General features: G+C 38.6%; 1 protein-coding gene across 16 annotated transcripts in view; it reads left to right on the top strand.

Moving 5' to 3' along the window:
• RHOBTB1 (Rho related BTB domain containing 1) overlaps nucleotides 1-21,797 on the top strand; it is a 54,600-nt gene extending 32,803 nt beyond the window's left edge. For 14 of the 16 annotated variants that reach the window (XM_068950790.1, XM_068950791.1, XM_068950792.1 and 11 more), the window contains 7 exons: nucleotides 10,639-10,824; nucleotides 12,528-13,492; nucleotides 13,929-14,047; nucleotides 16,494-16,644; nucleotides 18,393-18,481; nucleotides 19,664-19,769; nucleotides 20,282-21,797. In XM_068950790.1, the coding sequence (XP_068806891.1) occupies nucleotides 10,639-10,824; nucleotides 12,528-13,492; nucleotides 13,929-14,047; nucleotides 16,494-16,644; nucleotides 18,393-18,481; nucleotides 19,664-19,769; nucleotides 20,282-20,451 (1,786 nt within the window). In that variant the 3' untranslated portion in view covers nucleotides 20,452-21,797. Of the gene's footprint in view, nucleotides 1-400; nucleotides 594-10,638; nucleotides 10,825-12,527; nucleotides 13,493-13,928; nucleotides 14,048-16,493; nucleotides 16,645-18,066; nucleotides 18,311-18,392; nucleotides 18,482-19,663; nucleotides 19,770-20,281 lie in introns of those variants that run through there. The other 2 variants (XM_068950801.1, XM_068950803.1) reach the window with 2 other exon arrangements.
• The last annotated feature ends 604 nt before the right edge of the window (nucleotides 21,798-22,401 follow it).

Below are 22,401 nucleotides of genomic sequence, written 5' to 3'. Positions count from 1 at the left end.
ATTAAGGAAGGGGGAAGGGAGGTGGTTGGAGGGACTTAGGGAAATATGTACTTACAGAGTTTTCTAGCATGACAATTTTTTTCTTAGCTAGAATGTGTACTTCAGCTTTGGAGGAGTTCAGTTCAGCTTTGGCACTATGTGTGGTCAAATAATCATCTGTTGATATTGTCCGACAGGGTTTGATATGCTGCCAAGTCACTCCAAAACGTTTTAAGATAACAGTATCTTTGTTATGATTAGTGTATTGGTTTCCAGCTCCTAGTCACCTCTTCACCTAATAACAATCTAGTCTTGGTGCTATTGCATTCTCTAAGCCTGCAAATTAGGTGGGAACTTTCTATTAAGCTTGAGTTGCTGTTATGTACCAGTGTCCCTGGGATGCACAAAATTGCTTATGTAAAGACATCAAAATATCTTTGTTTATGTTTCTTTCAGTGTGGCAGGATTCACTATCTTCTGTCTTCCTGTCCAGGCTGGTTTTGAATGAGAGTGTCAACATGTCATTGTGTTCAAACTAATTCCAGAAGCAAAACAGGAAAAGGATTGGCTTGCATTTCTTTCTTGTTTTCCTTTTTTTATCATCTCTTTTTTAGGTAAACATATTTGACTAAAATTTGATTAATACCCTACAGAGTTATTTGATATATGCAGCTCTAGTGTGTGTATACATGAGCACAAATCTGCAAAGAGTTAATTCAGTTCCAGTCAAATATTTATTTTCCATACTCTGTGGTTTGTCAGCTAGTTCAGCCAGGATGATTTATTTACTTGTAACTTAAATATGAGCTGTAGACCAAACAAAATCTGTTCATGCAGCATGGACAGAAAACAGCTTTTTCCTTATGACTTACAAATGTGAATAAGTCTGTGAGACTGCTGACAGAGCCTCTTAAAATATGTTTACAGTATTGCCTCTGTTGTGAATGGATTTCATAAGCCTTGTGGGTATTGTATGTGCACAGAGCAACACATGCATTCCTCTTTTTCTATGTGATTACAATTCCCTTAACCAGTTACTTCAGTGTAATCGAATCTGTAGAAATATACCTTCTGAACGCTGCTCAAATGAGTCCCTGCAAATAGGGGTTTATCACTGATACTGGAACAGTTCTGCTCATCTGTTTAGGATTGTTTTGCTTTCTGATTATTTTTCTTAAAAGGTAGTGGGGATAACATTTCTTTAAAAACAAAAACTAAATAGCTTTGATGTAAATTGTATTTACGTTCAGCAAATTCAGTGAGATAAGGGCTAGGTGAGTGTCTTCACAGAGTTAATCTGTTTGCCTTCAGTTAGATCAGTGCTCTCTGTCACTCACTGTCTATCCCAAAACTAAGAATGAGCTAGCAGCTCCTATCCTTTCCTCAGAGCAATACTGAGGTTTCAAAAGTGCTTTGAATGAAAGCCCACACTTTTTCTCCAAACTGACTTTCCTTGTTTTTATATTTCTGTAACTCTCCATCTTCCATATAACTTAGCCATTTACTGGTGTCAGATGGGGGGAGCATCAGGTACGTCTTCACAGCAGTAGCCCTTGATGAACAAAAAGTAGTCTTTTGCTTGGTTGAGGAAGGGTCAGCTGGTGGGGAATCTAGTTGTTTTCAGATGTCTCTTCACCTTGCTTGCTTCCTTTTGCTATGTTTTGCTGCCACAGAAAAAAGATATGCGCTATCTTCAAACTATGTTCAAAACCAAAATTGGTGAGCCTGTCCATCTACTTTACAGTGATCTGCAGGCTATTCAGGTTCTTCATCAAGAAATCCTGGAGAACTTCTGTAAAGAACATTTTTGATAACTGATAAGAAATATTTTCTCTTCTGAGTTTGATTCAGGTCAGCTTCAGAAAGACTACAGAATAAGCAGAGAGATTCACAGAGAAATAGCATCCTCAATGAATTTTATTCTGATATGGTGCGTGTATGCACATATATCTATCTTCTTTCATTATCTACATTAACATTTGAGGCTTTTTCACTCAGTCAATGGAATTATATACTTAGGTAGTAGGTCTGCATTAATTGAGTCATTTATCTTTTCTGCATCCTACCATGGTTCCAATATCTTGCCGTAAGTAGAAAGTGGTTGCCATGGAATCATTGTTAGGAAGTCTTTCTTCTTTAAAGTTATGTGCCAAGTGAATGTTAGGAGGATCTGAGGCTCTATTTGACATATATGTAGTGTATCTAGAGTAGCAAGAAACCTCCAATGCTCAAAGACTTCCTTGACTGGAACGAAAAAGTATGTATCAAAAGTTATTTGCTATATTACAAAATGTTCTGTTTTTCCTTGCTCTCATAAGTCACTGATGGGGACGGGGGACCACAATGTTCTGGAAATGCTAAACCTGGGAAGTGACCTTCCATAGGAATCTTCATCATAGAGAATTATTTCTCTGTTATTAGGATTTTTTGAGCTACTTCCTTTTCCCATGGCTCTCAGAGTCTCAGTTTGGGTTTCCTCATACGTATATCAGAATAAGGGAAGCCATTCTACACAAAACAGATATAAGTATTTTAAAGTGAGTTCACTTAACAATAACTTTTTGACACCAACTGACCAGGTGAAATTTCTTGATGGCATTTTTTTTCTTCTTTTTCTTCTTCTTCTTTTTTATTCATTCTTAAGTAATGAATAAGAGGCTGATTTTGGTGATAGCCCAATAAATAGGCTGGTTTTGGTGATAGCACAAGGAAGGCCAAAAAACGTGAAAGTCTATACTTTCTCCCGAGAATGCGTCTAGCATCTCTTAATGTTCTATTCTCATGTCCTCCATGACTTCAGAAGTCACTCTCGCGCATCATTCTTTCCTCCTCTCTAGATTTCTTTCCTCTCTCTCCTTCTTGTCCCTGGCTTCCTACCTGTGTACTTCATTGGCACTTAGGAGGAATCATGCTTTTACTGAATTTCTGGACCTAACTTTGGATCTTTTTTGTTTTCCATCCTCACATCCATCCCCTATCTTAAGATATTTTTTTCAACTAAATACTGTTGCTTCAAATGATGTTTTATGTAAACCTCTTATCTCCTTTAAACTCAGTATCTTTTTATAATGGAACTTTAGTTCCTGGTATTTTTTTTTTTTTTTTTTTTTTAGAAGATGGGGGTGGAGGAGAAGAAAGGGGTTCATCTGTTCTTCCTGTTATTCTTCTCCAGCATGTTGGTTGGTTCTGTATGAAGAGATAGTATACAGTTATCTCATCTGTAAGCTGCCTACTTACAATGACAGGAAACAGACTTGAAAAGCTCATCTTTCCCTGTTTGTGATTTGTCCATTATTTTGTGAGCTTATTTCTCATTATTTTCCCTTTTTCTGGAGCTGGCAGTCAGCTGAGATGCATCTTACAAAAACATTCCTAAATAAATCTTTATCAGTCATTTTCATAATATTGTGAGTTTTGATGTTTGCCTTGTGTTGATCAGAGATATTCTAGTTATTTCTGTGCCTTCCCTTGCTAGCTATCGTTTTGTCTATGTCTTTTCCTTTGACTTGCTGTTTGGGCCTACCTTTCTAAAAACTTTTTTTTTTTTTTAATGTATGTGATATGCAGAATATTTTAGTGTCTACTAGCCTCAAATAACCATCTCTAGAATTGTACTTATCATATAACTTTCATTCCTACATAAGGAACGCAGTAGTCCAGGTCTCTGCTCCTGCAGGGGGAAAAATGGATGTATTAGCATGACATTGTGGATATGAATAGTGCAAACGTGCTTGATTCCAAAGAGAGTTTAAGTGAATCTAGGCTGGCCCAGAATCATGCTAGGGTAGCTTGCAGGCAGCTGCAAAGTTCTGTTTAGCACTGAAATGGTATTTTGCATATGTAAATGCTGAACCAGAGATATGGATAAATTTACTTCTTATAAAATGAACCAAATTCCAAGACTATGTCAGCAGTTCCTTAAGTTAAAAACAAAATTATTTCCCCTGTGTTATATTGTTTGCTGTTCTTCTTAGTCCTATTGCCAGTTAGGCATTTGTACAATACGAGTTATTACAGGTTTCTACAATGGAAGATGAGGTATTTTAATCATTCTTTGTGATACCAGAACTTTTTTTTTTATCGTTCTGTGTGTACGCTCCCCTGGGGACCTCAAAGGAAACAGAAGAGATTTTAAAATGCTTACATTTAAGAATGATGTATTGTTTGTAAGGAATATATGGGAAAACTTTTTCCACTGTGAAGAACAGCCTTGAAATATGCAATTTTCTTAAAGGTAGCTTCATCTTCTTTTTATTGCTGCTGTTTCCTACTAACAGTGAAGTTACAAAAATTTTTAGCAATAGATCTGCATGCTACTCACCACAAAATCTGAATATATTTCAGGGCATTTTGACAGTTTCGCATATTACACCAGTACTTAAGAAGCTTCACTGCTGTCGGTAAAGTATAGAACTAATTGATTCTCCTGCTCACGTCCAGGGCACTGCATGGTCTTGCCCTGCCTTACCTGGATACCTTCAGTTCCTCCCATGCCAGGCACCCCCTGCATTTTAGTTTTCCTAGTCTCTCATCTGTTATGAGTGTGTGCATAAAAGTCCCGTGTCTTCAGGTCATTTTGTTACGCTCACCAGTCACTTACGAATTTCTTCTCATTTCATGTGATGGCTGCAACTGCATCTACTAAAAACTGAGTCCACTTAAAACATTTTATCAGCCTTGCTTATAGCTATCTGCACAAGTTGTTGGTTTTTTGTTTGTTTTGTTTTGTTTTTTTCCAGCTCCGTGAAATGCATGCATAAAAAATGTTGTATAAGTGACTGAACCTCTCTCTTCAAAATGTACATGGATTGGTGCGGAGACATAGCAAGGCTATGTTCTGTCATAAATGAGATTCTGGTGTTAATTCTTAGATGGTCTTTTACTCTCTGAGCTTACTGTGTTTGGGAGCTTTGGAGAGCTGGTACATGCACTCAGGCTGCACTATAAAATTGTTCCGTTCAGATGGTTGAAGACCTATGCAGGTGAACCCTAGAGACAGTTCTTGTCAAATTCTTTCTCAAATAGGATAAGTTCAGCTGTGTGCAGGTCTCTGAGGAGCCCCAGAGGAAAATTATGGGAAGTGTGTGGGGAAAAAAAAAATTGAGGGCAGAAGGAACAAAGGGAAAATAACTTTTTATTGATAAATAAACATCTCAGAATTAGCTGTTCTGATAAAATCCAGACAGTCTAACAGTTTGGATGAACCTGTACCATGTTGTTTGCTCTATCAGGTGCTAAGAGTAGACTACCTTACTTCAGCCCTGCTTCTTCTCAGAGAAAGCTGAAATCTAGAAATAAGAAAAAAAAAAAAAAGACTAATAGAAATTCTCTGATTTTTTTTTTCCTCTCTTTTCCCCTTTCTGTTCTTAAAGTTTGACTTAAATAAACATGTGCAACAGACTTGTAGTCAACCAAAATACAGTATGTTTGTCCTTAAACTTATTCTGTGGGATTTGACTCTTCGGTCTTGTTTAAGCTCTCTAAAAATAAATTGTGTACTTTTCACTTGTCCTCTAGAAATGCAAGACGGCAGTGTGGCTATGGAGTTCAGTCTTTCTCCTTTCCTTCCCTCCCACTCCCTGCATTGACTTCCAGATCAGAGACACTTCCTCTTTCAGATCTGTGTTCCTCACAGCTTATTCTCTTCCCCTTTGTGTACATAACAGTATTATTCCTTCACTGTATGGCAAGTGATAACATGTACACATGATGAGCAATTCTTTCATGGAGCAGTGTTTCTCAGTATCTTGTAGATTATCTAGGAAGGAGTGTTCCTTCTCATTTATAATGTGCTATGTACTTTTCAGAAGACAGTCTGTTTCTTTAATGAGACATAAACCCACGTTAGGTTATTTGCAACTGTCACCAAAGTTTATAACTCTAGATTCATACCATGAGACAGTCAACTGGTAAACACAGTTGCCATAGAAGATCTGAGATATCATTTAAATTTGCCGTTCCCTTGAATGTCTATCTAAAATGAGTACCTAAGGGAAGATGAAAACATGATGGAGGGTCATTTGCAGCTCAGGTCTTCATTGGAAGAGGGATCAGCAATATGGTGTACAGGTATATCTGTAGTGTAGCTTATTATACCAGGTCTGAAATGCATATGGCATGGAAGCAAATGAGTCTTTTAAAATCTCAGCCCTAAACTAATGGAAGGTTCTGTCTCAAGAAACGGCTCTATTCAGAAGGTAGTAATTTCCCTGCTGCTCATGACTTCCCAGCTTCCTGAAAAAGGCATGTCACACTCCCCAAGAGTTTGTGATTGTAATGATTGCAGAGTAGCATCCAGGTGGTTACCTGTAGCTTGACTACTGCTGGAGCCTGAGTTCAAGTTGTCTCAGCTCTGTCTGTGCAACATTGCATGCTCTCCTGCAGCAACTTGGACTGTGCTCTGTACATCTGATACAGTTCATAGCTTGCATGCTAGAGGCTCACAGGATGGCAACATACCATGTGCTGATCCCTGCCAGAGATTTGGTTCTTGGGAGGGTTTCTTTTCAATTCTGAATTCTAAAAATTGGTAGTAGTTCCCATCAAAAATTTTCCTTATCCAGGTTTGGGAATGTATCGTTGAATGTGCTGAGGTAATACTTGTGTTTGTAGATGTCTTGTATCTCAATGTTTGTGACACACATTCTTTGCCCACAGAAGCCTCCTATAGGCAGTCCATAACTGTGTTGAGTCTAAGCTGGGCTGGTTTCAAACATGCATGTTTGCATTAACTCCTGCATTTAAGAACTACTTCTGCAACTCCATGGAGAACATTTGAATTACTCTTATGCTGGACATGAGTTACCTGGTGCCACAGTTGAATAAAATAAAATCCAGTGGCTTCCCATCACCTAAGAAGTGCAAAAAATAGGAAACAGAGCTCAGGCTGACTAGACCCTTCAGTCCCCCAGAACACTAGTACTAAGCACTGCCAAAAGTCTGGGAGAAAAGGTGGATCTGGCAATTTATTGGGAGTATTTAAACCTAAGAGAATTGGAGGAAGGAGGGTTAGGGGTGAGGGATACTAATCTGTAGCTCAAGTGCAAGGTTCCGGTCAGGCAGGAGGTGGCAAACATGTAAGTGGTAGCTGCTTTCTGTTCCCCTTTTCCACCTGCCACATCCTACACAGCTACGTTGTGCTCTACCCTGTTTAAAGCCTCAGTGAGTAGAAAGAGACCTTCTTTTGTGCGTTGGTGATGGAGAGCTTTCCACTGTATGTAGTGAAGATGGGGCACACACATGAGCAAGTCAGAAATTACAAGTTTTAGTGATACTTAAGTATGTTCAGATGTTTCAAAGCGTGGAGTAGATGATTCATCGTTTCTTCTGGTAAGCCCATGAAAAGCAGAACCCAGAATAAACCACTAACACATTTCCAACATGTAGTTCTGAACCTGCAAGACACTGTGTTGAATATCCAGGCTACTGTTTATCTTTGCTGAGTTTCTGCTAATACTCGTCTTTGTTTCATGTGGTATTTCAATATTGAATATCAGCATGTGTAGTAAGTGTAATCGTGGGCTTTTACTAGAATTTGGCACAGATGTGTGGACAGGATGTCTTACCTGTTGCCCACCTTAACTGAATGCTACTTGAGGAAGAAAATGCTGGAGAAGTTGTAGAGCATTCTTCAGTATTCAAGTCTATAGAAATGTTTCTGTGACTCTTTCCTGAATTTTACTGGGAAACAGTTATGAAATTTGTTTTCAAAAAAAAAAAAAAGCAGCTTGTTTTTGTTAATATACTGCTGCAGAGGGAAAGAAGAAAGCAGAGGTAAAATTGATTCATCCTTTTTCATTGTCCAAGTAACTAAAACACATAAAAATGACACTAAATTAGATTTTTTAAATCCTCTCCTTTTACAGTCCCTGGAGATATAAAAATAACTTTGGTACTTTTTTATGTTTAGGAGATATTAATGCATTATTTTAACCTGACAGGTTCTGGCTTTTAATAACAAAAGTCAAACAAACTTTGTATTTGAGGGTTGGTAAGTTGTAAATGTGCCTTTGACATTAAAAGGAAATGCATATATTTAATTAGTTTCCAAAGAACTGTTCTTCCCAAATGTTGATAATCCTCTGCGGATAGTTAATCATCTTTATGTTTTACTGTCTCTAGTTTGTGCTAGCAGTGCAAATCATGCTTACGACTTGAATGAAAACTTAATTTATTATGGTTGGATGGATGTATTTTGGGAGTTGACAGACCCAGCTCTGGTTCTGGTTCCATATGTGAACTCTGTAGCTACACAGTGATTTCCCGTTCACCCTGTTTATAATACGGGACAATTTATTTCTCCTTGTCCAATACAGAACGCTGAAGGTCTTCATTTATAGGAGAGTCCAGGTTTTAACGAAGGATAACTAATATGCAAGCTTAGATATTTTATTCCTCTTAATTCTGTTTTTCCTCTTCATTTGGAAGACAGTAAGATGGAAAATTTCTGTTAGTGCAATGCCACACATGGTATGAATTTTAGGTAAAGAAACCAGCATCTCCACAGCTGTTTTATGGTCACTGGGAAGGTCAAATGTGATGAGCTGCTCAAGAACCACATGCGGCTCAGTGACATAAGCTGACTTAAGAGACTTGGCAAGGGCTGCACTGCGCGCTTGGCTGCAGTGCCGCCCTGTGGCAGCTTGGGCTGGGCCCGGGCAGGCCAAGGAAACAAGTCAGCATGGCCTCATCGCTGGAGCCCAGGTGTGGGACCAGTCCAGCACCACCAGCTGCAGAGCCACAGGGAAGCCATTGTCATCTTCTACCTGCAAACTCGCAGTGGAGCTCTGTTTCCTTTTGGTTTTCTGAGAGATGTCTCCTGGTTTGTGGAGTCAGGAGGGTTGGATACTCGTGATTGCAATTACTCCCTTGGGTTAGGCATTAATTTCCGAAGGGCACAGGACAGTCCATCTCTCTGAGGTGGTTAGTTAGAGTTAGGGCCTGCCAGACAGCCAACATTTGCCTTTGTGGCAGTTCTGAGCATCTTGAATTAAAGAACAATTGTCCAGATTAGAGTATATGGAACTCAAATTTTCCATCCTAGCTCGACATCAATTTCTCCTCTCTGAGAATTAAGTATATGTCCCTGGGGTCTAGATTTTACTCTCGCATGACCTTGACTAGAGTAAGTTTAAATTTAAAGAATGTCTGCCTCCGGTACATATAAGACCAGTGCATTGGCTACTAACCCTCTCCGTTTAGCAGGTAACTTTTTCCACTTTAAAAAGGCTTTGTCTCGAGATATGATGGATGTGTTGCAGTTTATATAAGCTACAAACTTGGAGCAGGAACATTTCTCTTGTATTAAATTCAGGCTCACAGCAATACCTGTACTGTGTGTAGCTATCTTTAGTAACAGTCTTGCTTAGATAGATCCGTGTCCTCGGTGAATTGTAGAAAGCAGCAGAGGAGGTATTTCATTATTTAAAAGGCAAATGTTAAGATTCACTGCTCTTGCTCTATTCTTTATGCAAACTGCAGACATGATGTATTTGTACTAAGTTAAAGAGTAATAGAAGTGAGATGGACATGGTATTGTTGAGCTTATTCTGCTGACAATTCTGTAGGAATCGCTTTCCCCAAAATGTCCCTTCTGCTCAAGTTTTCTTAAGTTTCAATTCAACTTAGCTTTTTTCCATGAGAGGGGTACATTGTTGAGGTTGTTTTTACATGTATAATCCTTCCAATGTTTATTGGAAGGACCCAAGAGCTTGACAACTGCTTTGTAATATTCCATCCTACTTTATATATAGTGAAATTGGCCCAAGTTAGGCGTGCCCTGAGGCAAATACTGAAGCATTTCTCTGCCCTAGGGTGCTAGCTTTGACAGTTAGGTAGTGGGTTGGTAGCTGTACTGCCAACCTTAGTCCCCATACTTAATGCTTTGCAAAGCGGTTCTATTTGGTAAAGTACTTCTTATTTTCCTAGAACCTTTAAAAGCCTGCAAATACTGTCATACTTACCATGATTATAAGTAACTGTCCTATGCTACACTTCACTGCCCTTATTTTCATTGTGATGTTTATTTTGGCTTATATGATAGAAGTGGTCACTGCTGTAAATTCTGCAGTAATTTGCCATTTTAACGAGTTATTTATTAGAGACATTGGCAGCATTGCTGTGCAACGTACATTGCACTGGAGACTGCCTTAGTTTCTAAAAGCATGCACTGAAGGTATTTCTCCATTACAAGTTCAGAAGTGTTCTGTGTCTGCCTGTGTGGCTGAAGTTTTGTGTAGTCTTTTCTAATTCCCAAGAACCAGTGATCCTTGAATTGGAATTTAGGTGTCCCCTCTGCTGAATTATTTTGTGAACAATAGCAGCCTGTGGATAACTGTGGAGCAAAAATGGAGAATGGCTAGCCCTAACTCTTTTCCTAGTGATCTCTTTATACACATAGAGATCATCCTCCAGCAAGGAGACCATCCTTCACTGGTGCTCCCTCGGTTTGTGGCTTTGCGCTCCAATGCTTTCATGGTGAAACGTGTAGCTTCTACCAAACCTTTGCACAAATAACATGTATTCTGACATCTGGGTTTCAGTGCATTTTTCAAAGCATATAGTGGAATAGTTTCAAGCTGGAGTGGTGAAAATACGTGAAACTGCAGTGGAAAGCATGGCTGTTGGTTTTTAATTTTTATCTTCGTGCTGCCTTTCTAGGTCTGATGTAGTTGTTCTGTGCTTTTCAATTGCTAATCCTAATTCCCTAAATCATGTGAAAACAATGTGGTATCAAGAAATCAAGCACTTCTGTCCTCGCACACCTGTCATTCTGGTGGGCTGCCAACTAGATCTCCGTTATGCTGATCTTGAAGCTGTTAACAGAGCCAGACGGCCTTTGGCAAGGTAAAGTTTAAACAAAAATAAGAATTAAAAAATTTCCCCTTGTTAATCATGTACAGCATTTTTCAAAGAGAATTGATACTGCCTGGTATCCTTTTTTATAAAAAGAGAATATACATGCTTTCTTCCTTTTCATTCTGTTGTTGTGGTTAGTTCTTTAATACATGCAGTTTCTTACTGTGTATTTTGAGCAATGTTTTTGCACACTGGAGGTCTGAAGTTGTTTGGATGCTTGGACACTACTATGATATATAAAAATAATAATTACTAGGCATTTGCCTGTGTGTTTTTCTCTATCAGAGCATGTGTATCACGTCCTAACATGTCACTACTGCCAGACACTGTTTTAGACAGATTCTACTGTGGCCTTTTTTTTTAATTCTCAATGGAGTTTTCTTTTGTAAATGTAATCCTAGATCATAACAGAAATTTGAGTGGTTGTAAATTACATTTTTAAGGTTCTGAATTTAAAAGAAAGATGTTCCAGGTTATTCTGGAAAATTTTTGTTTTCCCCAGATTTAGCAGACTAACATTCACGTATTTGGGCAAAACAGTTCTGTAATTACCTGCTTACTTCTAATTTTTTCCTTTTATGTAAATTTGTATATTGAATGAGGCCAGATTCATAGGAATAATATCTATGATCTTGTAATTTAAAATTATACTGTAACACATATCCATAAAGGGGTTGAATTAATATTTTATAGGCTCTTACACAAGTTTGCATTGTCTTGCTTTCAAATTCTTGACTTTGCAATGTGTTTTCATAGGTTCCTTTCTTTAAAAGGAAATGGGTTTTTAAAACTCAGAATTCTTCTGCCCTCAGCCTCCTTTCAGATTTCACCATTCATAACATTTGAACTCTGCATGTCTAGCACAGACTTCTGCCACCTGAAATGATTAGTAGCTGGCAACAAAAGAAAGCTGCTGTCTGGAGTGTGTTAAGTCTGGGCCAGCTTGTGTCTGCCCGATACGGTACGCTCACAGAACACACTGTTGGGGTCATGTCTTCTGGCGAGATGGATGTTTGTCTGGAAGCTGGATCCCAGTCCAGACTTTTTCTGGCTTTTTTTTTACCCCACATGCTGTGCTAGACCAGCTCTGGAAGTTCCCAAGTTCCCACATAGTGTTTCTACAGCCAAAATTGGCCCATCTCTAAGTGTCTGTTCAGTTACAGTTTTAGTCGTAGGCTGCTGCTATTTTCTTTAAAAAGCATAAGCTAAAAAATATTTTTCATTTCATGTTTAGCTGTATTTGTGGCATTTCTCTGGTATGAGAGTGCCTACTTGAGCTTAAAGGGTGGATACAAAGATACTGATACAGTATCTGCGTAAAAAGGGATTTTAGGAGATTTTAGTTCTCAAGCATCCTATCAACTTAGCTTACTGTCAGTTTCCCTTTAACAGGGAGAAGGCTTGCTCCCTTTTGTGGAAATGATTTCTACCTATCTTTAGTAAAATAGTTACATTACAAAGACACCATCAAGCTTAAACAGTTACAACTATATGCTATTTTAAAACCCTTTAGTATAGTGGTTGTAGATATCCAAAGGGCTTTGTGAGCTTGATTTTGAATTTCATATTTCATTTGAATGCTGTTTATCTCAGGAATTAGCACTGAAATGTTTTGTTGAATTCTGTGCTTTTTGGAACAACTTTGTGGTGATCATTGTGTATAAGGGGGTTTGCTTTTTATTTAACCCTAGGCCTATAAAAAGAGGAGACATTTTGCCACCCGAAAGAGGCAGAGAGGTTGCTAAGGAGCTTGGGATACCATATTATGAAACCAGTGTATTTGACCAGTTTGGAATTAAAGATGTTTTTGACAATGCAATTAGAGCTGCCCTGATCTCCAGAAGACACCTGCAGTTCTGGAAATCGCATTTGAAGAAGGTCCAAAAACCTCTACTTCAAGCTCCATTCCTACCTCCGAAAGCACCTCCTCCGGTTATCAAAATTCCAGAGTGTCCCGTACCAAGCATGAATGAAGCTGGATATTTACTGGAGAGCCCACTGTGTGCAGACGTTATGTTTATTCTCCAGGAGCAGAACATTTTTGCTCACAAGATTTACCTAGCTACCTCCTCCTCCAAATTTTATGACCTTTTTTTAATGGAATGTGAGGAAAATCCAGACTTGGATGAAATACAGCATAGTAAAGAAAGTACAAATAGGGATGCTCTGACATGTCATCCTGAGACAAATGATGACAGTGATGAGATATCCTTAAAATCTGCTGATGTCAAACCTCCAACACCAGAAAGTGATGACTCTCTAAACTCACTGGAACCTGAAGCTGGTGACACTAATTCTGCAGCAAGATCTCTTTCATCCTGGGGTAAAGGGTTTGTTAGCATGCATAAGGAAATACAAGTGAACCCTGTCTCAAATAGGACGTGTCTTGTAACTGTGGTAAGAATGGATTCATCTGTGCAGGCTGGACCTTTTAAAACTGTTTTGCAGTTTTTATACACGGGGCAATTGGATGAAAATGAAAAAGATCTCACAAGATTAGCTCAGATTGCTGAAATATTGGAAGTATTTGATTTGCGAATGATGGTGGAGAATATTATGAATAAAGAAGCCTTCATGAATCAAGAGATTACTAAAGCATTTCATGTCAGAAAAGCTAATCGGATAAGAGAGTGCCTTTCCAAAGGGACATTTTCGGGTGAGTATACACACTTTTACTGGAAAATCCCTAATTATCCTTTTATTCATGTTACTTTCTCTTCACAAACTTGAAAAACTGTGACAGCTTACGTTGTTCTGAGAAGATAGATAAACCCAAAGTTACAGCGTTACTTGGTGCCAGCTTGTTCAAGCCAGGAGTCTAGAGTTTAATTTCTCAGACCTATTCAGAAGCTTTTAAATAAGCAACCTAATTTTCCAAAGTGTCGAAAATCCATGTATCTCCCTTTTGAGTGGGTCTTTTAAGTTTGCTTTTCGTTTACCAATATAGAAGCCTAGAGTTATCGGGGCAGGGGCGGGGAGGAGTAAAAGAAGTCCTTGGTTAAGAAAGTGCAAGTGAAAAAGTACATTCTTGAGACAGTTTCACTTTATACCCAGATTTGCAGCCGTGCGTGTTTCTTTTGTTCCCATGGCAGATGTGACTTTTAAATTGGATGATGGAACCATAAATGCCCACAAGCCACTACTGATCTGTAGCTGTGAATGGATGTCTGCTATGTTTGGAGGATCATTTATTGAAAGCTCGAACAGTGAGGTATTTGTTCATTTTTGTCCATTTTGCTTATAATGTCTGATGGATTTGGGGAGATGGAGGCATCATTCTATAGCTATTTAAAGGTTTGCAGTAATCCCTGGAATGGTTCTTTATTCTTCCCTTGAAGACCTGGGATGCTTTTCTTCTTAAGGCACTAAATTTAGGATGCCTAGGAAGATAGCATATTTTCTGCAGGGCATGAGATGGCTTGCTTCTAATGCCAGAGCAGGGTTTTAAAAACTGAAATTCTTTTAAAAAAAAAAAAAAAAAGGAAAAAATGCAGTTGTGAATTTATTTAAAATAAGTTTAAAGTGTGTGAATATATATTGTACAATCAGAACCATTACGACGAGAACATTTGGGGCAGGGGGAGCAGCTGAAAGTATTAAAGGGGGGAAATAAAGCTAAAGAACATGGAGTGTTAAACTAGAAATTGGAGCTGGCTTTCCAGTATATGAGTAGAAAATCAAGCACAGATTCTCAAGTGCACCAGCTTGTCCCCTTGCGTAAGGCAGGTATAAGACACAATCTGAAAATCTCAGTGCTTTGAGTTAAGAGTTTGCAGAGGAAGCCTTGTATTTTCAGGTGCCTTTAGAATCTCTTGTTCATATTCTGAACATTCTGCTGGTATTTTTTTCCTGTGTCTTACTCATATCCAGATTTTGCTTTTTTGCTTTGATTTTCGTGTTCCTTTTGGTAGTAACGGGTCTTATTCATATGAAGAGCTCGTTTTTTTGTATTTAATATTCTGGGAGATTGTTTTCTGCTTAAATTTTTCTTGTTTCTTCTAATACAGCTGTAAACCTAATTTCTTCCCCAGAGGCATGCTTAGCAAGTGGTTCATTAAAAATACATAGTTTGATTGTAGTAAGCAACATTTGACAATGAAAAATGTACATTCATTTTCTGCCAGCCTTTTTTTTGATGATAAACTTAAATCTTAACTCGTCTTTGCAATTTAAAATATCCAGCTTCCATTTTCTAGAGTTTAAAGCATTCAATAATGAATTCAGAAGTTTAAAAATACAGGTAGAAATGAATTTAATGTGTTTCCTTGGACTATTTTACAGAAATATGACCATCAACTTTTTACTTACAACTATTTCTTTATGTGGGTCACAACATTTTATAAACTTATTTACTGAATACTTACTGTTCCCTGCATTAATGAAAATATATTAATAATTAATGAGTTTTACAACTAGCCCCTATTACTTGGAGAACTGAGCTGTTTCCCATAGTGTTTGATATGCATTAGAGGCTCGTGCTTTAGCACTACAGGATCTGGGTTTGAATTGCAACTATCCAGGCAGAGCTGAAAGAAGAATTCACAAGCTCCCAAAGTTAACTACCAACTAAATGAGAACAGTGATTAGCCCCCTTCTAGCTGGAAATAGATGCTGACTGCTCCCAGGCAGTCAGATTAATTTGCATGTACATATAATTCCTCTTCATAATTCTATGAGGGTTTTATTTGTTTGTTTTTTGCTGTGCCAATTTCCTTGCAAGTTCTTCAAAATACTACAGTGCAATTCTTCGGTGCCAGCAACTCTTGCATTAGAAGGCTGTACTTTATGAGCTGCTGAGTACTGGGAATAGCTGGCTTGGGTACTGGAAGCAAACTTTCCTGCTGCAAGCTAGAATGCCACAAGAACCAATTTTACCCTGTTCCTTGGAAGAGAGTGTGATCACCTATGCAAAAAGTAGCTGAGATGCTGTGGTGATAGGGTAGAAGGAGGTTTTTAATTGTCCTCCTCCTTCTTCCAGCCTTCCCTGCAGTAAAAAGGAGTTAGGTTTGTGCTGGTTAGGAATAAGATAGCTTTTGTCCCACCAGAGTCTTGATAGTTTCATTACACAGTGGTTATAGTAATTAACACGTGTGGTAGAAAAGGTGAGGTGTGAGATTTACTTTTTCTTTGCATTATTTCTTCAGTTCTCAGTCCCATCGCAACCATCATTAACTTGGATTTTTTTTTTTATTTTTAAATAGACTGAAGTTGGTTTTTAGTTATCCTTTGGTTTCTGTTATTCTCAAACTATCCAGAATATCCCTTGACAGGAGCAGATAGCTTGCATTCCTCAAGAATTCTACCAGGGGTTGGATTCAAACCAAGGGTGGTTTGGCATGGGAAATGCTCAGTGGCTTTTACATGTCCCACAAAGCCACCATTTGCAGGCTAGAAAATGTTGAACAGATTCACTGCTGGATGCAGGTCCATTTCCAGTAACTTGGTAGAATTGCCTGTGTCAGCAAAGGATTTGACTGGAGGTATGCTTACCTGTTGGTAGCTTCTTGAATTTTTTTTTTTTTTGAGAAATGTCTTCATTTCCAAAATAACTTGATTTGAAAAAGAGAAAGTCCAGCAAAGTGGCGGAAGTGAAATATAGCCTCTTTATGAGACATACTCAATTACTACAGACTTTTTCTTTTTAATATCTTTTCCAGGTAGTTCTTCCCAACATAAACATGACTTCCATGCAAGCAGTTTTGGATTACCTGTATACCAAGCAACTGTCCTCCAGTCAGGAACTGGACACACTTGAGTTAATTGCATTGGCAAATCGGTTTTGCCTTCCTCACCTGGTTGCGCTAGCAGGTAAGGATTTGTGGCCTTGTCCAATGCATGTCTTCTGCAATGGCTGAAACATGTCTTAATGATCTTAGAGCATAGCATTTTTTTATGTGTCAAGGAAAATAAATGTTTTCCTCTGCGAGGCAAATTGTAATACAAGTTGATATTTTCACTTGAAAAAAACGTATTTGCCTTTCTCTTGCCTTTTTTACTTAAGCTAAACCAGTTCAGCACATTGAAGTATTCTGTGCTTTAAAAACAGAAAGAATAGATCTTCTCTTCAGCATCATCTGTGGTTTGTAATGTCCATTCTGTTGTTACTAATTTACCTCAAAACAGGATGGATCCCAGACTTTCCGTTATATAATGAATTAGGTGATACATTATACATTTCTATTCAAAGAGAGTAACTGAGCCAATTCAAAACTGACCTGATTTTGTGTTTGTAGAAACGCGTGGATCTCTTTTTCACTGCCCAGACAAGAATTGGTATATATGTGGGGATTCAACCCTCATCTCAGGAAGAAAAACTTTTCTACCTTATTTAGATAAAAATGACTGGAAGGATACTAGTCAGTTTTAAAATTAAATCAGTGCACATCCCGAAACTTTGGTGAGGGGGGCAGGTTTGGTTTGTTTCTGTCTATTTAGGTAACTTGGCATTGTTTTGAGGAGATGGCCAAGGCCCAAACAGGGTTGAAACTGTGAGACACAGACAAAGCAAAGTTGCACATAATTATAGGACAAAAGTCAGGCAAATTTTAATCATGTAGCAAATCCTAGCTCTCCTTCAGTTGTGCATCAGGACTATGTAGCTTGTCTTCACTGTTTCCGGCAGACCAAATCTTTTATTGCCTGATTTTTTTAACCGTGTTTTAATGGGAGCCTTATATTGCTCTTTCCAATAGCTGCAGCATAAACATACATTTACTATTAAGAATATTTCATTTCATTTATTTTTGATGAAATATTTTTGAATCCAAAGGCTACTGCCAACAGCCGGACCCAGTAGGATCAAGTCAGCTGGCAATTTTTCCCAGCAACCACTCCAACCACTAAGGTATTTAAGTTTCTAGGAAGGGGTTAAGGAAACTCTTGAACATGCAGGAAGTGACTTTTGTGGGGAGCTGATCAGCCTTCATCAGGGATTCCTAGGAAAAACTGGTCTGAGAGGGCCTGAAGTGTCTATTTTATTATATAGATTTATAATAATATTCTATATTAGTGTCACATGCGTACTCATTAATAAATCCCTAACACAGTGGCAAGTGCACTGTTGCCTAAAGACTTGTCTATTGATTTTGTATTATCTAAAGGAGGCAAATGGTCTATATTCCTAATTTGTAGTGAATATTGCAGCCATCTGTTCTGCCAGAAGGAGACTGGTGGCTGTGAGACTTTGTCCTTCTGTAAGTGGTTGCTAACTGCAGGCTTACTTTCTCTAAGAGATGGGAATTGTGTGTAAATTGTCCGGGGTTGTCTGCAAAGGAGCAGAGCCTTCATCTCAGCTGTTCCAGCTCCATTCGAATAAGATGATGTACCAGTGATGGAGAATCTCTCGTCGTAACTATAAAGGCCAGAATTTGACTTCGTCTGCTTTCCCCACATCTGAAGTTGCTCGGACTATCTGGGTGTATCTGGCACTTGCACTAGAGGGAGAGAGCATATAGCTTCTTTGGTGCCTTGTTCATTAAATGCATATTACTGGTAGATGATCTGACATCAACATGTGACTATTTCCCATGCGAGTGATTAGTTTTCTCCTCTAACAGAACAGCACACAGTACAAGAGCTGACAAAAGCCTCTATGAGCGGCATTGCAATAGACGGAGAAGTATTATCCTCTTTGGAATTGGCCCAGGTCAGTGTGAACTTATCTGATTCTTGGGTTCCTCTCCATTAAATTCCTGTAGATAGTCTTCCTATAGACCTATATTGCAAGGGCAAAATTTTTGATAGACTTAGAGCCAATCCTCTGATATTTACACTGAGTGCAAATCCTACTACTTTATGGTCAAACGCGTTGTCTCAATGTCTGCTTGAGTCCCAGAAACCATGAAAAGAGGGAGTTCACAGCTCACAGTTAAAACTGCATATCTCTTTTCCTTCCAAAAGGAGTGCTACAGCAGTCTCCCAAATACAGCAACACAGGATAAAATATTTTATAAACTGACCTATTCTTGATTTCAAACTAAGGAAGAGTCTGGCTCCAGCTTGTCTTGAAGTCTAGAGTTTAAGCAGCACTGAAATACAGCACAAGTTGGCCACCATGCAAGACTGACTTTGCTGCTTTCAAGTGCCTCTCTGTGCAATAGCTATAATGCTGTTACAAAACCAGGACTGAACCTCTTCCAAGAAAAGGCAGCTCGTTTTTCTTAATTTCAAATTTATGAAGGGTTTTTTTCTTTGGTTGAAGACAGAAGTAATATCTTTAAATTCTGTAGGATATCCTCTGTGTTCTGTACTTACTACAGAATGATGTGTTTATAACCTGAGAAGATCATAGCAGACAATCAGAATGCCAAAACAGATACACGTGCTCTACAAATCTGACTTACATTATAGCTATGTTTCCTTACGACCATCAGAAACTTGCAGAAGGTTTTGTGTTGAGCTTTCAGTAATAATACTTTAATTCTGTCACTGGGCATAATCTTCCAGAGAGGTGCTTCAGAGTAGGGTTTGTAGTAACTGAGATGGCATATGACCACTGCAAACATATCAGAAAAATCAGGTCCCACCCACCTCAGGTTCAGCTCTTGCATGGGACTGAAAGCAGTTTGCCAGATGCTGTGCACACTAGGCACCTATTCATGAGCCTTTTGGACCACTGGATGCTCTGACAGAATTGTGCAGAAAGGAAACAAACAAGGTCTAGGGCATCTGGAGGCCACCTCTGAGCTTCAGAAGCTCCCTTGTGTGCTTGGGAGAACGCTGCCACATAGAACCTGCTGGGGCTCGCTCTAGCTTTAGTTGTTAATTGGGGCCGCAAAATGAATGGCAACTTCAGGAAATGGAATAAGCTACTTGTTTTTCTTTGCAGTTTCACAATGCTAACCAGCTGGCAGCTTGGTGCTTGCACTACATCTGCACCAATTACAACAGCGTTTGCTCCAAGTTCCGCAAGGAAATCAAAGCTAAATCTTCAGGTATGGGCAACTTTCCTGGTTTCCCCATCTTTTTCCCCACCCAGTCCGTTAAGCACGAACACCAAGTCAGACAGCTCAGGCAGCTGTGTGACTAAACCACTGCGCTTCCTCTCCTGTGCAGCATTCTTCCAGTCTGTAAGGAAAAACCCCAAGCCATTAGCCTGGGCAAGCATTATGTTCTCTGCATGTTTCAGTGATAATGAAAGCAACAGAGCTGTTTTCAGGTTCCATACTGAAAAAAAGCCTCTGTCAAGGGCTTGCTTTTTGCATCTTTCTGTGGTGGACTGAGGCTTCTTGGGTACTGCTGTTTTCAGAGTCTTTCCACTGCTTAAGTAAGGCAGAGCAGGAAACTGGAGGAATCCCCGATAAGCGCACAGACACAGGGACTGAATAAACGATTAGCTGGGATAGATAAAGATCTTGCATGTCTTTCTGTAGACAATCAAGGTAGTTTTGGGATTTGTGTATCTTACTGGTTTGTTTGGGGACTTTTACTTGTTTCTTTTAATCAGATAACCAAGAATATTTTGAGAGGCATCGCTGGCCACCTGTGTGGTACTTAAAAGAAGAAGATCACTACCAGCGAGTTAAAAAGGAAAGAGAAAAGGAAGATGTTGCACTGAATAAACACCATTCGAAGCGGAAGTGGTGCTTCTGGAATTCCTCTGCTGCAGTTGCCTGAGCAAAGCAAACAGGTGGAAATCTGTAGCCAGCATCAGAAAATTAGTCTTATCGTTAGAAATAAGATGTAGTTCAAGTTTTCAGGCACTAACTTTGTTCCACATGTGTGCATTTATTATTGGTATGGTCAAAAGCACAAGCTCACTTAGTGAGCCTGGAACAGCTCCTTGAAGTCATATGTATATTTTTGGCTAGTAACCAGATAAATGTCTACCATTATTACATTTCTTTTTATACAAGAAAAATCCAGCATTAATGTTTCAAACTCCAATTGGGAAATATTTTTATACTGTCTGGTATATTTTGTTTAAATAAAATTATAGATTTCATTTTATTTTACAGACCACAAAATAACCATGTAGCAGCTTTGTAATTAGATTTTAACTATTTTTCCTATGCGAGTACAGTGAAATAGAGAATCCTCAGTCATAGGAGACCACCTTTAGAATATCCCATAAAAAGTCATCTTAGGAAAAAATCTAGTTGCCTAGTAGAAGTTGTTTTTTAAACTAAGTACTGTGCACTCATAATATAATTAGATGGTTATTTCTCCTTTTTAAAATAAAGGGTTATAATAAGATCCAATAACTGCAAGATATAGAGTGCTTGATCTTTGTTCACCTGAATAATAGGCAGTATATTTATCTGTTCAACTGCAGGCAAATGTATTTCTAATATTTGCCACGTAAGTGCAAATAATTATGACTATGTGGGCCACGTGAAATCTAGTGATTCTAAGTATTCGGAGGTTTTAAATGTCTAGATTAAATAGGAAAATTCTAAAATCATTTAGAAGGGCTTATTAATTTATATCCTTATACAGGTATGGACCTGAATACAAAAAGCAGTTACACTGCCTGTATTTGAATTACTGCATGGCAGATACCTTGTTCTGTTGGGATCTCAACCATGCAGCCATTTCCTGTGCAGAGTTCCTTTTTGCTTCTGTGGAAGCAAATGAAAGGGCTGCAAAAACAAGTAGGAGCTATTTAGTGTTGTAGCTTTTTGTGAATGGAGAAGGATTGTCACATATGAGATCACTTCAGTTTGATCCAAATTGTTTTATAGCTTCTCCTGGATAGAATTAAAAGTTTTAGATTATTTTAAAGTAGATTGTGCATTCCCTCAGGAAGTAGATGTTCCCAACTGGGGGCAAACTGTTGGGGGGGGGGGGGGGATTCTGCATGAGTGGTACAAGAAAAAGCAAGCCCTCTGTTTTCAAATATCCTGTGTGTTTATGACTTTTTAATCAACCATTGCTCTAACATTGCAGTGTTACACTAGAATACATAAGGATGAGAGAGTTTTTAAAAGACCAAAAAGGAAATAAATATACTGTAGAACATACACATGCAATCCTGTACAGTATCTCAGGCACAATTCTTTAACAAAAGGTAGTGCTACATATTAAGTTTGTTGATATTCTTTTGTGCTGGCAGCTCAGCACATCAATGTGAAAAGCAGTTTGTTTCTTTTGTTGATTTGTGGGTTTTTTCCTCTCCTGAATTCAAAGGCAAGGCAGTATAGTCAAACCCCAGGACTGCAGGTCAAGCACAGGTCACTGTTAGGCTTTAGACTGAAAACCATATACACCTCTATGTATTGGAGTTTGGAACAGAGTTAGTTCTTGGCAGATGCTACCACAGGGTGGTAGAGGTTGCCCAGCATGGGAAGACAAACGCTGCTCTAGAGACGTCTAAAAGGAAAACTAGTGACAGATTCCTTCCCCTATAAGTTTTGTCACCATATGGTGATAAAGAAGGGCTATAAACAACAGTTGCAAATATAGTCTCCTTAACTCTTGGTCAGTGATAATGTAAATTGTGGAGGGGAAGAAGGAATAAGAGAAGGCACGTCAAGACTAAGATGGAATTAATATCTGTTGTCATAAAGTGTTGACCAGTCACATTTTAAATAAGTATTGCTACTAGGTTTTACACAACCAAAGCTA

The sequence above is a fragment of the Struthio camelus genome, chromosome 7, assembly GCF_040807025.1.
Source record: "Struthio camelus isolate bStrCam1 chromosome 7, bStrCam1.hap1, whole genome shotgun sequence".
NCBI classification, from domain to species: domain Eukaryota; kingdom Metazoa; phylum Chordata; class Aves; order Struthioniformes; family Struthionidae; genus Struthio; species Struthio camelus.
The sequence above is the reverse complement of the archived record's forward strand: the minus strand, read 5'-3'. Positions and strand labels throughout refer to the sequence as shown.